A 20926-nucleotide genomic window follows, 5' to 3' on the forward strand; every position below is an offset into this window, starting at 1 on the left:
CCAGACAGTACTGAAATTGTTTATATATGCAATGTGAACAAACTCCATGATCCAAGTCAAAATACCTATAACTTTCAGTTATCAGTGCTGTGAACCTAAATCGCAGAAACAACTGTTATTTAAGAGGACATTAAGTCCAACATTAAGCATGGACTCACGGAGAACCTGGACAGCCACCTTGTGCTTCCTGAGTCCTTAAAGCTTTTGTTATTAAAAGCTCTGCATTCTATGACTCATCATGGAAGAGATAAAATTATCCAAATTAAAAATGTATTAATTGGAAGACGGTCACATAGGAACAGCTCTGATCTGCAGCTCCCAGCGTGATTGACACAGAAGACGGGTGATTTTTGCATTTCCAACTGAGCTACCTGGTTCATCTCATTGGGACTGGTTGGACAGTGGGTGCAGCCCACGGAGGGTGAGGTGAAGCAGGGTGGGGCATCACCTCACCCAGGAAGTGCAAGGGGTTGGGGGATATCTCTTTCCTAGCCAAGGGAAGCCGTGACAGACTGTACATGGAAAAACGGGACACTCCTGCCGAAATACTGCCCTTTTCCAACAGTCTCAGCAAATGGCACACCAGATTATATCCCACGCCTGGCTAGGTGGGTCCCACGCCCACGGAGCCTTGCTCACTACTAGCACAGCAGTCTGACATCAACCTGTAAGGCAGCAGCCTGGCAGAGGGAGGGGCATCCGCCATTGCTGACGCTTGGGTAGGTAAACAAAGCGGCCAGGGGAAGCTCAAACTTGGCGGAGCCCACCACAGTTCAGCAAGACCATCTGCCTCTGTACACTCCACCTCTAGGGGCAGGGCATAGCTGAACAAAAGGCAGCAGAAACTTCTGCAGACTTAAACATCCCTATCTGACAGCTCTGAAGAGACCAGTGGTTCTCCCAGCATGGTGTTTTAGCTCTGAGAACAGACAGACTGCCTCCTCAAGTGGGTCCCTGACCCCTGAGTAGCCTAACTGGGAGACACCTCCCAGTAGGGGTTGACTGACACCTCATACAGGCAGGTGCCCTTCTGGGAAGAAGCTTCCAGAGGAAAGATCAGGCAGCAATATTTGCTGTTCTGCAGCCTCCGCTGCTGATACCCAGACAAACAAGGTCTGGAGTGGACCTCTAGCACACTCGAACAGACCTGCAGCTGAGGGACCTGACTGTTAAAAGGAAAACTAACAAACAAAAAGGAATATCATCAACATCAACAAAAAGGACATCCACACCCAAACCCCATCTGTAGGTTACCAACATCAAAGACCAAAGGCAGATAAAACCACAAAGATGGGGAGAAACCAGAGCAGAAAAGCTGAAAATTCTAAAAACCAGAGCACCTCTTCTCCTCCAAAGGATCGCAGCTCCTTGCCAGCAACGGAACAAAGCTTGACGGAGAATGAGTTTGACGAGCTGACAGAAGTAGGCTTCAGAAAGTCGGTAATAACAAACTTCTCCAAGCTAAAGGAGGATGTTCGAACCCATCACAAGGAAGCTAAAAACCTTGAAAAAAGATTAGATGAATAGATAACTAGAATAAACAGTGTAGAGAAGAAGACCTTAAATGACCTCATGGAGCTGAAAACCATGGCACAAGAACTACATGAAACATACACAAGCTTCAATAGCTGATTCAATCAAGTGGAAGAAAGGCTATCATTGATTGAAAATCAAATTAATGAAATAAAGTGAGAAGTTTAGAGAAAAAAGAGTAAAAAAAAAAAAAAAAAAAAAAGCCTCCAAGAAATATGGAACTATGTGAAAAGACCAAATGTACGTTTGATCGGTGTACCTGAAAGTGATGGGGAGAATGGAACCAAGTTGGAAAACACTCTTCAGGATATTATCCAGGAGAACTTCCCCAACCTAGCAAGGCAGGCCAACATTCAGATTCAGGAAATACAGAGAATGCCACAAAGACACTCCTCAAGAAGAGCAAACCCAAGACACATAATTATCAGATTCACCAAGGTTGAAATGAAGGAAAAAATGTTAAGAGCAGCCAGAGAGAAAGGTCAGGTTACCCACAAAGGGAAGCCCATCAGACTAACAGCGGATCTCTCGGCAGAAACTCTACAAGCCAGAAGAGAGTGGGGGACAATATTCAACATTCTTAAAGAAAAGAATTTTCAACCCAGAATCTCATATCCAGCCAAACTAAGCTTCATAAGTGAAGGAGAAATAAAATACTTTACAGACAAGCAAATGCTGAGAGATTTCGTCACCATCAGGCCTGCCTTACAAGAGCTCCTGAAGGAAGCACTAAACATGGAAAGGAAAGACCGGTATCAGCCACCGCAAAAACATGCCAAATTGTAAAGACCGTCGAGGCTAGGAAGAAACTGCATCAACTAACGGGCAAAATAACCGCTAACATCATAATGACAGGATCAAATTCACACATAACAATATTAACTTTAAATGTAAATGGACTAAATGCCCCAGTTAAAAGACACAGACTGGCAAATCGGATAAAGAGTCCAGACCCATCAGTGTACTGTATTCAGGAGACACATCTCACATGCAGAGACACACATAGGCTCACAATAAAAGGGTGGAGGAAGATCTACCAAGCAAATGGAAAACAAAAAAAGGCAGGGGTTGCAATCCTAGTCTCATAAAACAGACTTTAAACCAACAAAGATCAAAAGAGACAAAGAAGGCCATTACATAATGGTAAAGGGATCAATTCAACAAGAAGAGCTAACTATCCTAAATATATATGCACCCAATACAGGAGCACCCAGATTCATAAAGCAAGTTTTTAGAGACTTACAAAGAGACTTAGACTCCCACAAAATAATAATGGGAGATTTTAACACCCCACTGTCAATATTAGACAGATCAACGAGACAGAAGGTTAACAAGGATATCCAGGACTTGAACTCAGCTCTGCACCAAGTGTACCTAATAGACATCTACAGAACTCTCTACCCAAATCAACAGTATACATTCTTCTCAGCACCACATCGCACTTATTCAAAAATTGACCACATGATTGGAAGTAAAACACTCCTCAGCAAAAGCAAAAGAACAGAAATCATAACAAACTCTCTCTCAGACCACAGTAAAATCAAATTAGAACTCAGAATTAAGAAACTCACTCAAAATTGCTCAACTACATGGAAACTGAACAACCTGCTCCTGAATGACTACTGGGTACATAACGAAATGAAGGCAGAAATAAAGATGTTCTTGGAAACCAATGAGAACAAAGACACAACGTACCAAAATCTCTGGGACACATTTAAGGCAGTATGTAGAGGGAAATTTATAGCACTAAATGCCCACAAGAGAAAGCAGGAAAGATCTAAAATACACACCCTAACATCACAATTAAAAGAACTAGAGAAGCAAGAGAAAACATATTCAAAAGCTAGCAGAAGGCAAGAAATAACTAAGATCAGAGCAGAACTGAAGGAAATAGAGACCCAAAAAACCCTTCAAAAACTCAATGAATCCAGGAGCTGGTTTTTTGAAAAGATCAACAAAATTGACAGACCACTAGCAAGACTAATAGAGAAGAAAACAGAGAAGAATCAAATAGACGCAACAAAAAATGATAAAGGGGATAACACCACTGATCCCACAGAACTACAAACTACCATCAGAGAATACTATAAACACCTCTACACAAATAAACTAGAAAATCTAGAAGAAATGGATAAATTCCTGGACACATACACCTGCCCAAGACTAAACCAGGAAGAAGTTGAATCTCTGAATAGACCAATAACAGGTTCTGAAATTGAGGCAATAATTAATAGCGTACCAACCAAAAAAAGTCCAAGACCAGATGGACTCACAGCTGAATTCTACCAGAGGTACAAAGAGGAGCTGGTACCATACCTTCTGAAACTATTCCAATCAAAAGAAAAAGAGGGAATCCTCCCTAACTCTTTTTATGAGGCCAGCATCATCCTGACACCAAAGCCTGGCAGAGACACAGCAAAAAAAGAGAATTTTAGACCAATATCCCTGAGGAACACTGACACGAAAATCCTTAATAAAATACTGGCATACCAAATCCAGCAGCACATCAAAAAGTTTATCCACCATGATCAAGTCAGCTTCATCCCTGGGATGCAAGGCTGGTTCAACGTATGCAAATCAATAAACATAATCCATCATATAAACAGAACCAATGACAAAAACCACATGATTATCTCAATAGATGCAGAAAAGGCCTCTACAAAATTCAACAACCCTTCATGCTAACAACTCTCAATAAACTAGGTACTGATGGAACGTATCTCAAAATAATAAGAGCTACTACTTATGAGAAACCCACAGCCAATATCATACTGAATGGGCAAAAACTGGAAGCATTCCCTTTGAAAACTGGCACAAGACGGGGATGCCTTCTCTCACCACTCCTATTCAACATAGTGTTGGAAGTTCTGGCCAGGGCAATCAGGCAAGAGAAAAAAATAAAGGGTATTCAATTAGGAAAAAAGGAAATCAAATTGTCCCTGTTTGCAGATGACATGATTGTAAATCTAGAAAACCCCATCATCTCAGCCCAAAATCTCCTTAAGCTGATAAGAAACTTCAGCAAAGTCTCAGTATACAAAATCAATGTGCAAAAATCACAAGCACTCCTATACAACAATAACAGACAAACAGAGAGCCAAATCATGAGTAAACTCCCATTCACAACTGTTACAAAGAGAATAAAATACCTAGGAATCCAACTTATAAGGGACGTGAAGGACCTCTTCAAGGAGAACTACAAACCACTGCTCAACAAAATAAAAGAGGACACAAACAAATGGAAGAACATTCCATGCTCACGGATAGGAAGAATCAATATAGTGAAAATGGCCATACTGCCCAAGGTAATTTATAGATTCAGTACCATTACCAATGTCAAGCTACCAATGACTTTCTTCACAGAATTGGAAAAAAACATTTTAAAGTTCATATGGAACCAAAAAAGAGCCCGCATTGCCAAGACAATCCTAAGCAAAAAGAACAAAGCTGGAGGCATCACGCTACCTGACTTCAAACTATACTACAAGGCTACTGTAATCAAAACAGCATGGTACTGGTACCAAAACAGAGATACAGACCAATGACAGAACAGAGGCCTCAGAAATAACACCACACATCTACAACCATCTGATCTTTGACAAAGCTGACAAAAACAAGAAATGGGGAAAGGATACCCTATTTAATAAATGGTGCTGGGAAAACTGGCTAGCCATATGTAGAAAGCTGAAACTGGATCCCTTTCTTACACCTTATACAAAATTAATTCAAGATAGATTAAAGACTTAAATGTTAGACCTAAAACCATAAAAACCCTAGAAGAAAACCTAGGCAATATCATTCAGGACACAGGCATGGGCAAGGACTTCATGAGCAAAAAAAAAAAAAAACTACCAGCAGCGTGAACAGGCAACCTACAGAATGGGAGAAAGTTTTTGCAATCTACCCATCTGACAAAGGGCTAATATCCAGAATCTACAAAGAACTTAAACAAATTTACAAGAAAAAAAACAAACAACCCCATCAACAAGTGGGCAAAGGATATGAACACACACTTCTCAAAAGAAGACATCTATGCACCCAACAGACACATGAAAAAATGCTCATCATCACTGGTCATCAGAGAAATGCAAATCAAAACCACAATGAGATACCATCTCACATCAGTTAGAATGGCGATCATTAAAAAGTTAGGAAGCAACAGATGCTAGAGAGGATGAGGAGAAATAGGAACGCTTTCACACTGTTGGTGGGAGTGTAAACTAGTTCAACCATCGTGGAAGACAGTGTGGCAATTCCTCAAGGATCTGGAACTAGAAATAGCATTTAACCCAGCAATCCCATTAGTGGGTTATACACCCAAAGGATTATAAATTATGCTACTATAAAGACACATGTATATGTATGTTTTTTGTGGCACTATTCACAATAGCAAAGACTTGGAACCAACCCAAATGTCCATCAATGATAGACTGGATTAAGAAAATGTGGCCCATATACACCATGGAATACTATGCAGCCATAAAAAAGGATGAGTTCATGTCCTTTGCAGGGACATGGATGAAGCGGGAAACCATCATTCTGAGCAAACAATCACAAGGACAGAAAACCAAATACTGCATGTTCTCACTCATAGGTGGGAACTGAACAATGAGAACACTTGGACACAGGGTGGGGAACATCACATACCAGGGCCTGTCATGGGGTGGGGTGCAGGGGGAGGGATAGCATTAGAAGAAATACCTAATGTAAATGACGAGTTAATGGTGGCAGCAAACCGACATGGCACATGTATACCTACGTAACAAACCTGCATATTGTACATGTACCCTAGAACTTAAAGTATAATAAAAAAAAAAAAAGTATTAATTGGTGTGGTGACTGTTCCATGTTGCTAAAAGAGTTTACAACCAATGTTTGCTTTTCAAACCCATATTCCTGGAAAGACAACCAAAATTTCAGGTACATTTCTGCTAGCTGATGAGCCATTTAAACATTTATAGAAAGATTTCATTCAATTGTCATTTTCAATGCATGTCTTCTGGTTGTATAAAAGCTTTCCCAGGCAAGAGAGCTGATGTTATAAGCTCTATTTGTCAAAGTATATTTCCACCAGGTAAAGAAAGCTTTTCACAGTCCGCTGACTGAGGACAATCAACCCCTTCAAAATCTAGAACACAAAGATTGAAACTTCTGAGAATACCAGAGAAAGACTGCTCTTGCCATCTGCATTGCAGCAAAACTTTGGGACCTTGAAATTTTGCGTTAATAATCTCACAACTCAAAAGGGCCCCTCCACTCTTGGAACTGTACACCCATTGGCAACCTTAAAGTAAAGCCAAACAGGAAAGTTTCTCCCCAGAAGAAGATGGCATCCATGATATAGACAGCTTTTTCTCAAGACCACAGATCAAGACTTCTCTGCTATCAGGAGACTCTTACCTATTTTTTTTCTTGCTTATGCTTCCATGAACAATAGAAGTGAAAAGAGGGTCTATTGTGTGCATTCATAGAGTATACTTTAATTTGTGAAGGATTTTGCAGCCAGCCTTATACATGGACTATCTTATGCCTCAATAGATAAAAGATGAAGGCCCAATGCAGGTGAGAAATTTTAATGACACATTTGTTGCCTCATAATCAGTTAGAAACAGGACATTGGTCCACTCCTCTTAACCTACATCATAGGTTAAAGAGAACATTTCCAAGAAGTCTTCATTCTTCTAAATAGACATCATTTATTAGGTCTCCTTTTCCATGGTTTGAAGTAAATGAGGTAATGATTAGAAATGTATCCCCTCATGATAGGCTTTATAGCAGATTCTACCCTAAAGGCTACCGTCACACAACAGACTTTATATTCTCTTATGAAAGTTATGCTAAATAACAGAACTGCTCTAGATTACTTACTGGCTAAACAGCAGTATCTGTGCACTTGCTGGCACTTTTTGTTGGCCATGGAGAAATGCATCACATTGGGCATTATAGAGATTCAGTTACAGGGGACTAACGAAGAGACTGCTTATTTAAAATGAACAGACTCTTCATCTAGCTCATTCTTTGATCTATTTAATTTTAGTTGGTTTGGTTCATGGGGACCTTCACTAAGAAGCATGCTCCAAACTCTTGGTATTATCCTCCTGATAGTCAAAATTGTAATCTCCCTAGTGTGCTATATTCTCTCAAAAGTTTTAAATGTTTGCATGCAGCCATCTCTAGAGTGCCACATGATCTCTCTTCAACTAGAAGGACAAGAGCTTAAAAAGATGTGTGACCATGAGGGCACTGTAACCTATGAATGACATCCTGAGACCAGAAACCCAAAACTGATGTTAAAAGAGAGCAGAACTAAGGCCCTAAGTTTTGGTCACGCTCTCACCTATGTGAGAACCTGACTAAAAGGGGGAAGTTTTAAAATAAAATAATGGAAGGCCATTGTTTTGGACTAAACTCATGCACTAGGTCCCAACAGACAAGACCAAGCCAAAATGAAGTCACTCATGTCAAATGTGACATAATCAAACTAAGATCTTAAGGAAACACATAGCTCCTAGAACAGACCAGGTTTTGTTTTTCTCCTATAAACAGGACATTCCAGCATAAGGAAGTACCCTCTACTCTAACCTTTACAAAAAATAATCTGAATTCCTTGTTCCCACCTTACAAAATCCACTGTTCTGCTATTTCTCAGTGGGTTTTGAGATGAAATAAGTACATTTACAATGGTGATAGTGACATCAATGACTACTTGTGGTCAATCTCTCAAAATTGAGAGGATGACCAAAAGAGGAAAATTGTTAAATCAAGTTTAGCCTAAAGCTGCCTCTTTACATCTTTTAAGTTCAGCCTAAAGGTTTCTCTGTACATAGTGAACTATAACCTAAATGGAGGTGTAAATAGACTGTAACCTACTCTTGTGCCAATCACTGAGTTTTGGCCAATCAAAGGAGGCCAATTGTTCAAACCATGTTCAAATAAGGTAAACATCAAGCTGTAACCAACCTGACCGTTTCTGTACCTCATTCTATTTTCTGTACCTCATTCTATTTTCTGTACATCTCTTTCCTTTTTCTGTCTGTCACTTTCCTTTTTCTGTCTATAAATCGTCTTTTATCATGTGGCTGCGCTGGAGTCTCTCTGAGCCTACTCTGGCTCAAGAGGCTGCCCAATTCACAAATCATTCTTTGCTCAATTAAACTCTGTTAAATTTCATTTGACTAAGGTTTTTCTTTTAACAACATCTACAACCAGATCAATCCCTCTGAATAAGAAAAGCACCTATACATGCCTGCTAGCCAAAATGCAAGCAGGAACATTAGGAACTCATGTCAATGAACATAGGTGTCAGCAGTCAATATTTAAACTTGGCATGAAATGACACTAGGCTTTGTGTAAAAACTCCAAATGCACTGATACATCTTAAGTGTCAGGTAATAGCACTTTAAAATTTAATAATGCAACTATAGAGAAAAAGACAATTTTCCTTAGATAACTACCTGGGAATAAAAGAAGTATTTGGGAATCTAACATTTCTGACCATTTTCTCTCTAAAAAAGCATCAGTGACATAATATTAAAATTATTTACATAGGTTTTGCCCTGGGATATATGGACTGAATATAGCATATATGATTATAGTCTACATGCATTATAAAGTTTCATCAATTAGAAAATACATGAATATTCAAACATTTATGCAATAGGCCTTACTTAAACAAGATCTGATTTAAACCAAAAAATTCTCTGGAAAATCAAAGGTCACTTTGACAACAGTTTTTGGTGCAATTTTAGGTAACTGCTGAGCAATCTAAGGATGTTAAACTCAAAGCCATTACAGATTAAGTAAGTTAGATTACGTAAGACTGTCAAAAGTAAAGAACCACATCTTTTTTGCCCTCCTTATGGAAACCATTAAAATTCTATAAATATGTCAGATGCTTAGTAAATGCTTCTTGAGAAGTACACATTTTTTGGAAAATAATATTTAAAACAACATAATCAGTATGGCTTACACTCACACATCTGTAACCATTTATTCGGAAACTGAAGCCCATCAGAAAGAAATCTGAGATGCCATGTGATGCTTTCTCTTTACCAGAGTATGATAAGATAGGCCAACTTCAGGTCAGCAAGACCCTGTTTTTTCTCTATATTAAGCATACATTTGATGACACATAACCCACCAAAAAGAAGTTAGCAAAATAGCCTCTGACTATTAAGGGTTGTTAGGTATGTTCAGGAGACTGACTTAGAAGGGCTCCTCTAGTTTGAAAATATTTGAGAAGGGAGCAGTTGAAGAAAAGGATGTCAAGTTCAGCTCACACGTTTGTCTGCTGACACTAGTGGTTTCACTTAAATTAGAAAATGTTTGTGCTTCCCCTGTTACGGTAAAAGCTAGGTAAAAGTTCAATCTGGAACTTCAAGAAACATATTCAAGAGAACAAAAACATTCCCATGATTCTCGATTTAAGCCAAGCCAGGAAAAATATACAAATTGTCAGCCCACATCACAAGAGGCTAAAGAAATGAGAGACAGAAGGGAAGTAAGGTGGGGCATAAGAGAATGTAGTTTGGACAACTCCTAGTCCCCAGAGAATACAGAGCTTTTAAATGAACACAAAGAATAAAAGAGCTATAAAATCACCATTCCCATAGCAAATAACTTTCATTTTCAACACTTACTTGAAGGATATCAATGTGCCATAAACAAATTGTCACCTAATATGCCAGTTTCTTTCAGTACGTTTTTCTGGTAAGTACACATTTTATCCCTTGTCTGTGCTCTAAGCACCAGTGGAACTCCAGAGGCATCTGTCTTTTTGGCCCATAGTTCGAGCAGGACCAGGGAAGGCCTAGTGTCTAATCAAATTTCTAGCTTCTAAGATACCCTCCTCTCTGCCCTGCTTAGAGCCCCCATGGAGCTTCAGAAGGAACTAATTCCCAAAGAAGTATTCTGGGTAACTATAACTGTAGGCAAGTTCTCCTCCATGGCTTGTGTAACCCACTTAGTAAAATAACAGGCTTACGGTCAAAAACAGAAGAACAACTAGATCCATGCAATAAAGTAGCCTATATCGTATGATAATACCTTCTCCATTTACTCTGGCATACTAAATAAATGCCCTGACACTAGGAGGAGCAACATGAAACCATGTCCTTTACCATAAAATCAATGAGAGCATACTTTATCAGGCCTCTGACATAAACAGAGTGGGAAATAAAATGATAGTGGTAACAGAGAAGGGGACGAAAACAGAACATGGTGAAGAGTAATAAAGAAAACCACTGTCAATTGCCTCAGCACTACCCAGAAATTTGTTCATTCATTCATTCAACAAGTATTTACTGGATGTCTACCATATACCACGCCAGGTTACCAAGCCTGCCTTGGAAATCTAAAACATCTTCACCCTGAAAAGAGACTGCCTAAGAATATCCAACTCAGTCAGTAAATATGCATCATTACTCAAATTGAAAGCAAAATACAAAGAAAGCCCAAATCAAGAGAATAAGTCTGAGAAATCCAAATCCTAGAAGGTAACATTTACAGCAAGTTCCAAAGGAGAGGATCTCTGGTAAAAGGAACAGCCTCACAGACACTTAGTTTCATACCCATAAAAAAATGCCCCCAACACTGACATCCATTAAAATAACTCTCAACTTGAACTAAACTTATCTAATAATTGAAATAAAAATTTTTAAGTTATATCTTACGTTTAATAAAGGCCAAAATAAAATATAATAAAAACCAAACCACATACTATAATTTTAATAAAAACCAAACCGCATACTATACTTGTACCCACAGAACCATGTCAGAGAATGAAACCTGACTGAGTGAAGACAACCAAAAACCAAGAAACTGGAACTGTAAAGAGAAAATACTTGAGGTTCACCAAAGAAAATGTACTTCAAACCACTATGACTTAGCATCTAATCAATTTTGTTACTGTAGAACATTTCTTAAGACTCAAGTGTCCTAAGTACCCAGAATTGGCCTCTATTAGTCACAGGCAATCCCAGAAACAATTCTGGAGAGGCAGGTGATTAAGAGGAATCCTCTGCTAGAAAGATACATATACACAGAAATAGTAGACCATGAAAATGTAATAGCCTAAGTATCTGAAAGAATAAATGAAAAATGGGAAAATGTTAACCAAGACAAGAAAACATTCAACTAAATGTTTTGTGTTCTCTACCAAGTCAGCACTAGGGAATATCTATTTCCATATAACATTAAGCCCAATTTGTAATATAAATTCTACATTGGTAAAAACGTTTCTTACCTGAGACAGAGTAGACACAAAGTTTTCTAGAATGTAACACAGCCAAATGTAGCATTTCAGTACCTCTGAAAAACAGAGAAACTTTTTAAAGTTTTCCAATATTAGTTTTAGATGTAACCAAAAAGTTGGAAAATAATTTCAAAAAGATCTCATAACCACAGCCACTGTGAGTAAACAAAACAATTCATTAGATAACATTCTAAACTGAAAAATAAATATAACAATAAACAGCCAATCTGACAACCCCAGAGGCTCAAATACTCTGCCTCAAGGCACTGCCTTCAGATTGAAGCCAACAGAGCTTCCAAGAAAAAGTCAGATCTGAGGTCCCTCCCTAAGTGCTATTTCTTTCAATAAAGAAATCCAAGTTCTAAGTCCTGGCTTTCTGACTAATTCACCTGTGACTTTGGGCAAGTCACTAAAATCTCCCTGAGCCTATTTCTCACGAAAAATAAGAGGTTCAATGAAATGAAATAAAATAATGTGAAAGCATCTTGTAAAGGTTAAAACACCACAAAACACCAATCATTATTACAAGTAGCATATATCACTTCCATATCTGAAATTTTATTACAAGTATTGAAAATATTTCTGTTTGGACTAAATCTCAAATAGAAATAAACTACCAATATCACCACAACAATTCCCAGCCTATCTCAAGTGGTTTCCAGAAACAGTAACATGGCACAGTCTAGAGATCCTAAATTCAGTTTTCAAGGATCAAGCCAGGGGTTGTTAATGAGCAAAGAGTGTAAATGGCTGTGATTAACTGGAGACTGAACCAGACTAAAGGAGGTGGCTATTACTTGGTTCTGGGCTTGGGGCCAGAGCCCCACATTTTTCAAGAAAAGCCAGAAAGCAGTGGGTTTTATGTGAAATCTCTTGGTTCTTAAATGTTGACAGCTCTTTTAAATTTAAAATACTGAGCAGGTGGCCAGGTGTAATGGCTCACACCTGTAATCCAGCACTTTGGGAGGCTGAGGTGGGGGGGGCGGTGGATCTCCTGAGATCAGAAGTTCAAGACCAGCCTTGCCAACATGGTGAAACCCTGTCTCTACTAAAAATACAAAAATTAGCCAGGCATGGTGGCATGTGCCTGTAGTCCCAGCTACTTGGGAGGCTGAGGCAGGAGAATTGCTTGAACCTGGGAGGTGGAGGTTGCAGTAAGCTGAGATCATGCCATTGCACTCTAGTCTGGGCGACGAGAGTGAAACTCCGCCTCAGAATAAAACAAAATAAAATACCGAGCAGGCTCACATGTACAAGCAGGCCTCCAGTGTACAACCCCTGATACAGACTCTGTTCTAAACTGCAAGGACTATAATCGAAGTCTGCAGACCTAGATGGGGGTTCTGACTCTGCACCTTACTATATGTATGATCATTTAAACTTTCAGTGTTAGTATCTTATTTACAAATAAGAATCTTATTAGATAACATCTGCAAAACATTGTCACAATTAATATATACTCATCATTTGCTCTACTAGTAGAAAATGCAAATATACATGACTATCACATAATCAGTATCACCTCTGGAAATTTTGTCCATGTACCCTGGACATTCAAAACAAGTTTTCCACCATGCTCAGGAAAAGAGCATGATGTCATAGAAAGGCCTAGTATACTATCTACTTATTAACGTTAACTTCCTCCCCTTCCAATGTGATCACATAGATGAGGGCTATACTTAAGGACTACTATACAGAATGATTATTGGCCATGTTTCACTTTTTTAATGGTAAGGTAAAAACACTTTTTAGCAGGAAGGATGCTTTTGTCTCCTTACTTTGTAAATCCATCACACCTAATATGTCCTAGGTACATGATGGGCACCTAATCATCATCTGCTTTTAGATGGAGTAGATATTTACCAACCACTTCGGTCACAAAATCTCCCCAATCCAGCCTGTCACAAAGCATAAAAGTCTCATCTCATATCCCAGCCTGAAGCATCTAAGCTACAGCTTCCCAACAGAATAAAACATATCACTAGAAGAGGGTGAATACTCATGAGTGGTTGTTTGGTTTTCAAGCAGGAGTTAGGGCCATGACTAAATGGCCCCTGGGGCCAATAAATTATGATAAACAAATGTAGAATGCCAAAGTCCAGAGCTTAGGGCACTGCCCAGATTTAAAAAGGCAAAAGGGAGCTCAAAAAGAGGAGGCAAACCAACTCTGGCTACTTGATAAGTGTTCATCATACTTTTAAATGATTAAGAAATACAAGCTTAATTTTAAGAAAGTTTGTATATGAAAATAAGAGGATCAGCAATATCATCAGTAAATAAAAAGCAGACATAGTACCCAAAGTTCAAACTAATAAACAGTTTTCTAAAATAAATTAGATTTAAGAATAAAGTACTTTGAAACAAAGCTCTTGTAGGGGGAAGACTTACTTTGTGGGTTGAACTGACTTCTTTCAAGAAACGATAGGGCCTCTCTACCCCAAATAAGTATTCATTTTAAAACCTCAAAGGTATGAACCAAAAAGTAATGGTTATCTGCTACTTCATCTAATTATAAACGGACACTTATATAACTTTAAATAAGTAGATACTTCTTATTTATTTCTTTATTTTGTTATTTTCAAAAGCTTATCTCTTTGTCTTTAAGCTTCTGATAATGTCAGGCATCTTAAGTCTATTACTATTAAAAGGCCCTAAATTATTATATCTTAAATGTACAGTTTCCACATAAAAAGCATTCCATACATGAGAAACACCTAGGTGACAATATCCAGAAAATATATTTAATTCATGGATAGTCTTCTTTGAAGAATACACAAAAGTGACACTGTAAAGGATTGACATACGCCAAATAAAATACCAGAATTAGTGGGCTTACTTACGAAACAAACTTTCCTACTTCCACTTGAAGTACTGGATCTCGTAGATCCACTTCTAGAAGCAAATCTTCGGCTTGAGCTCCATCTCCTGTTTTTGCAGGATGAGGGCTAAAGATCCTTAGGTATCCCATAAAGCTACCCACAATTACTTTATCTGTAGAGAATTTTTTTAAAAAAAAGATAGAGGGAGAAACAAACATTAGCAAATCTCTTAGGAAATAAGCTTTCTAATGTGTAAAAGAGAAATCTAAAAATTAAAAGAATCAGTCTTGCTTTATATACAAAGGGCACTCTGTCAAAGAAGGTGTAATTAAAGAGTACTTATTTTAATAACACACAGCTTTCATAAATAGCTTTACATCCCTACAGTCAAATGTACTAACATATTGCATTTTTTCCTAAACCTTTATTTGGTATCAAAGTCATAATTTAACTCAATCAAAGCAAGCCCCTTTATCAAAGGACTAGTACAATGTTGTAAACTGATTCCATCATAGAGGCCAACTCTATAACTGCTTGTGGCTGTCGAAAACACTGTATTAAAAAGGATTCTGAGTCGTCAATAGATAGAGTGCCTTGATTAGCAATGTTTCATCTTAAGTACAAGCAGAGGAAATGATAGAATGGGTGTTGTAAGTTAAATTGTGTCCCCCCAAAAAAAGATATGTTAAAGTCATAACCCCAGGTACCTCTGAATGTGACCTGATTTGGAAACAGAGTCTTTGCACATGTAATCAAGTTAAAATGAGGTCCAGTTAACTAGATGTGTGATCGAACTCAATTAGTGTCCTTTAAGAGGACAGAACAGAGACATGGAGGGAATGCCATGCAAAGCTGGGTGCAGTGGCATGCCCCTGTAGTCTCAGCTACTTGGGAGGCTGAGGCGGAAGGACTGCTTGAACCAAGGAGTTCAAGGATGCAGTGAGCTCTAATCGTGCCACTGTACTCTAGCCTGGGCGAAAGAACAAGACCTTGTCACTGAAAAAAATAAAAAATAAAAAAGCCTGGGCGCAGTGGCTCATGCCTGTAATCCTAGCACTTTGGGAAGCTGAGGCAGGCAGATCACCTGAGATCAGGAGTTCGAGACCAGCCTGGCCAACATGTTGAAACCCTGTCTCTCCAAAAAATAGGAGAAATTAGCTAGGTGTAGTGGTGCACGCCTGTAATCCCAGCTACCCAGGAGGCTGAGGCAGGAGAATTGCTGGAATCCGGGAAGTGGAGGCTGCATTGAGCCGAGACAGTGCCACTGTACTCTAGCCTGGGTGACACAGCGAGACTCCATCTCAAGAAAAAAAAAATTCCTCATAATAACCCTGTGAGAGAGGTATAATCCTGGGAACTTCAATACCGGAGGCTTACAAGGTCTCTAGAGCCATGCCCATTCCTGTCCCCACTAAAGGCTTGTTCAGTTCAACTCTGCCTGCATTGGGAAAGCTATCTTACATTCATTTCAGTACCTTCTGTACTTAAATTTATCAGTTCCTGTCACTTGTGGCCAAAAAAAAGATAACTGATATAGAAATGAGTACTAGAAAATAAACTGCAGGCATGAAAACATGCATGCATTTTTGGAATTGGTTCTTCTTTTTTTTTTTTTTTTTTTCCTTTGAGGCAGGGTCTCACTCTGTTGCCCAGGCTTGAGTACAGTGATGCAATCACAGCTTGTTGCAGCCTCAACCTCCCAGGCTCAATTGATCCTCCCACCTCAGCCTCCTGAATGGCTGGGAATACAGGCATGTGCCTTCATGCCCAGCTAATTTTTGTATTTTTTGTAGGGATGTGGTTTTGCCATGTTGTCTGGGCTGGTCTCAAACTTCTGGACTCAAGCAATCCACCTGCCTTGGCATCCAAAGTATGGGAATTGGTTCTTGACCTGAAATGGGGTACAAAACAGTAAGACTCCTTTTGGGGACAAGAGTAACTTTATTTTAAATGCTAATCTGCCATGTGACTCTTGACTAAATTCAAGTCCAAGAACTCCTCCAAGATCTCTAGTTGATGTATTACTCTTTATGCAGAAACATCTATTCATTGTAAGTTTTGCCTTTCCTCCAAAACAGCACTTGATGTTGCTGCATACATCATAGGCTGTGACACTCATAGCCACCTACACATTCTTTCCAGAGCATGTATACTTTTTTTCCCCAAGATACAAGCCCTGGGTCTGGGGATTGTGGTGTGGAGAGCTACCTGTCTTGCAACTGCCCAGGACATTTCTGCCCATAAGTTCACCTAATAAATCACTGTATACTGACGAACTGGATTTGTCTGCCTCAATCTTTGGTTCTCGGCTCCTTCAGTATTTGGGGGCCACTTTGCGTATATGCCCTTTCACAGAACACTCCCATTCATGTTCTAGGTGGGGTTAAGTATCACTTTACATTGTAACAGAACAATTAATCAAGTTATCATCTCTAGTCATCTGGGACCCTGTGCCCATTGCAGGTGAAACTCTAGTAGACTAGACAGCTGCTGCCATAGGCCAGCTGAACAAGGAGGAACACCAAACCACATGTAAGATAGCTTTATCGAAGATACCTTTATTTAAATTAAATTGGATAATTTAAAATAAAAGAATGATAGGTTTAAATCTCAAAATTGTCATCTAAGGTTAAAGAATAAACTCAAGGTCTTTGGTACTCTGCAGAAACATTTCTCACCACTTACTACTCAGATAGTGAGGCTTAACCACTGAGAAGCTAATTCAGAGACTGATTCTTTAAGTTTTAAATTACAATAACAAATGACTTGACAAATCTCTCCAGCCTTCTTAAGTAAAAGTAAAGGCACTGATCAGGAAGAATGGAATTATACTGTTATAATGGAGTCCAGAAGGGTTGGAGAAGACTTAAACCTTTAAACCTTCCTAAAACATTCCCCGCTGAGCTTCCCAAGTATCCTGTCATGCCCTAAATCCCCACTTTTACTCTAAATAACCAAGATTCATGGATAGGTCAATATAGCCCTATCTTCAGGGATAAGAGGAGGTCAGGATGGCCAAGTCCACATGGTAGCAAGCTAACCCACTGAAACAAAATGTATATGTACGATTATTAAAATACTTTGCAGGACTATTATAGTAACCAGATCTCAGATAAGTCTGATTCTCACAGGTTTCAAGCTACAATTAAATATGGGATTCCCCAGGAATTAATGAACATGCAGGCATTAAATGAAAAGCCATTAGTCAGTCTTACTTGCTTTCTACTCCAATTCTAGTAATAAACTTTCCCTCCAGGCCACAGGTTGGCATGTAATCTAAATGGTATTATTCAGATCCTCTCTCTCTCCCTCATTCTCACTATCTCTCTCAAGAGTCTGAATCTTGAGTTAAGAGAATTAGGAAAGTAAGTACCACTTTAAATGCATGGGGTGTTCAATTTCAATTGTACTATCAAGATTAACAAGGAATCCTTCTGTGTTTTACTCGGCTGCTTCTAAAGAATTTCAGGATCCCAATAACTCTTCTCTCACTGTCTGATCACCTAAAAAAAAGTAGAGGTCAACTGACATTACTGTTTCAACTTCCCAAGTTGACCTGCAAATTTCTGTACATCTGCATACATTCTTACCTTCTTTCCTCTGGCACTGTGGAAAAAAGTTTCCACATCTGTGCAAGGTTAATCCTTCCATCTGCACACCTGATCTCATCTCTGACTGTCCTCTCTGGGTCCCTGCTCCATCAATGAAAGCCTCTATTCTACACATTGAATTTTTCCCACTTCCCTTGACCCTACATGGCCTCCAAATCATCATCCTCCCTTCTTCGATTCACAGCTAAGTTTCTTTAAAGAGCCATAAATAGTCTCCCCACCTCCCACTCACTCCCCATTCACACATTGCAAATCTAGATCTCATTACCATTGTGCCCACGCATCCACTCTTGTCATGGACACTAATGAACCACTTGCTGCTAAAGAGCATGAAAACTTTTAGGCCAGGCTCGGTGGCTCACGCCAATAACCCCAGCACTTTGGGAGGCCAAGGCAGGAGGATCACTTGAGCCCAGGAAGTTCAAGACCAGCCTGGGCAACACAAGGAGACACTGTCTGTACAAAAAAAATAAAAATTAGCCAGGCATGGTGGGGCACACCTGGGAGGCTGACGCTGCAGTGAGCCATGATCACGCCACTGCACTCCATCCTGGGCAGCAGAGCAAGACCCTGGCTCCACTAAAAAAAAAAAAAAGGCTAGGTGCAGTGGCTCATGCCTGTAATCCCAGCACTTTGGGAGGCCGAAGCAGGTGGATCACCCAAGGTCAGGAGTTCGAGACCAGCCTGGCCAACATGGCAAAACCTTGTCTCTACTAAAAATACAAAAATTAGCTGGGTGTGGTGGCAGGCACCTGTAATCCCAGCTACTTGGGAGGCTAAGGCATGAGAATTGCTTGAACCCGGGAGGTGGAGGTTGCAGTGAGCCAAGATCGCACCACTGCACTGCTTCCCAGGTACCAGCCTAATTAGTTTTCCTGCCTCTCTGCCTGCTCTTTTCAGAATCTATTACTCTTCCCACACTTCCCCCGTTGATCCTCATATTCTCCAGGTTACAGTCCTACACCTCCTCCCCTCTTATTCCAACTTCTCTCCCTGTGCATTTTCACCTGTTCTCAGAGCTCCAAATATAAACACCATATTGTTCATCCCCAAATCTCTCTCTATTCTGTACACTAGACATTTCTATCTTAAACAGACCATATCCAAAACTGCTCTTGTTAACTTTCCATTCTATAAGATCAACAAAAATAATTCTCAAACTTGAGAATGCCAGCATTCAATTTTGGAGCTTATCGAAAATTAGGAAACCTAAGTCACACCACCCCACCTACCCCTGGAGAATACAATCTTATAGCATCTCATGTGTCTGGGATAGAAAATCTCCATATATAATAATCACCCCACGATATTATGACACAGGTATCCAGGCTTTGGAACACAATGATCAGTGTTGTCTATGTGGAACACACATATGTAATGATTTTTGTATAGCAAGCTTCGGAAAACAGAGGAAGCTGCTCACGGCTCACCACAAACTGTAAGGGAAGCAGTATCTCAGCATATTCGTAACCTACTGGTGGCACCCCAGTAAGGAGCTCTAATAGAAATGAATGAGTGAACAGTATGTTATTCAGATAATCAATAAGTATAGTTTCCAACCAAGCTGAACTTTAGAAAGTTTAGGCAGAAGTGGGTTTGAAATTGTTCTCTCTGGCAGGTATTTCTGTGGCATGACTCTTACATGGCCAAATAACTGGGGAATCACATGCTTTAACAAATAGCGGCGGCAGAGGCAGGGTTGAGGAACCTCCCAGTGCCCTCTGAATAGAAGGCCTTCCCATCTCCTATCGGTGGAAAATCAGGGACCAAATTTTCCTTCAAAACAACTTAGTAGGTGCTCTGTGCAGTTTAGTACTCCCACTCTTCTGCTTTACCAATACAATTTTCTCCTTTCACATTTTCCTGCAGATCCCACTGTTTTAATTATAGGCAAGAAAAACAATTTTTAAAAAATGTAAGGGGATAATATTTATATGCAGTAAACAAAAGAATAGTTATAATAAGTTTTCTTTTTAAGAGGCTAATGACTATCTAGATTACCAAAAAAAAAAGCCCATGACTATAAACCAAATACAAATTTCAAATAGCAATGATACAATAATACAGAATTAAACTGCTTTAAAGGTCACTTAAAAAACATGAAGACGCATAAGAATAAGCTAGAATGTAGGTTTTAGTATTATAATATGATAATGAAAGCAAGGATTTAACAATTGTTTTCTACCACCAAATAGAGCTAGTGTAATTTCATTATGGTATGAATGGTTTCCAGGTCTAATAAAAAATTTATTTTTCTTGTAAAGAATTTCTACAAAAGGAAATTTTTCAAAATTCAAAATATTTTACTAACTCTCCTCTACAAGACCAAATTTTGATACAAATGAAGTGATGTCATATAATTTTTACTAAATTCCAGCAAACAATATGACAGAATCAGTACAAACCAGAACATAAACAAAACAGAAAGACTATAGTTATCAGTCTGATACCTAAATATTACTTATAAAAAAAACTACCTTCAAAATTAGGTACAATTATGATAGTTCAATTAAGTTCTAAAAATACACATTTTGAAAAGCAAGTCATTTTTTTTTTTTTTTTTTGAGATGGAGCCTTGCTCTGTTGCCCAGGTTGGAGTGTAGTGGCACTATCTCAGCTCACCGCAAGCTCTGCCTTCTGGGTTCAAGCGATTCTCCTGCCTCAGCCTCCCAAGTAGCTGGGATTACAGATGCCCGCCACCAAGCCCAGCT

At 39.2% G+C, this 20926-nt stretch overlaps 1 protein-coding gene across 5 annotated transcripts in view; it reads right to left on the reverse strand.

Moving 5' to 3' along the window:
• Positions 1-20926, reverse strand: part of BBS9 (Bardet-Biedl syndrome 9) — a 489686-nt gene that overhangs the window by 450686 nt on the left and 18074 nt on the right. For all 5 annotated transcript variants that reach the window (XM_054495852.2, XM_054495851.2, XM_054495850.2 and 2 more), the window contains exons 3-4: positions 14626-14776; positions 11777-11841 (exon numbers count right to left, since the gene is read on the reverse strand). In XM_054495852.2, coding sequence (XP_054351827.1) covers positions 11777-11841; positions 14626-14776 — 216 coding nt within the window. The remainder of the gene's footprint in view (positions 1-11776; positions 11842-14625; positions 14777-20926) is intronic.

Source organism: Pongo pygmaeus, chromosome 6 (assembly GCF_028885625.2).
Source record: "Pongo pygmaeus isolate AG05252 chromosome 6, NHGRI_mPonPyg2-v2.0_pri, whole genome shotgun sequence".
NCBI lineage: Eukaryota > Metazoa > Chordata > Mammalia > Primates > Hominidae > Pongo > Pongo pygmaeus.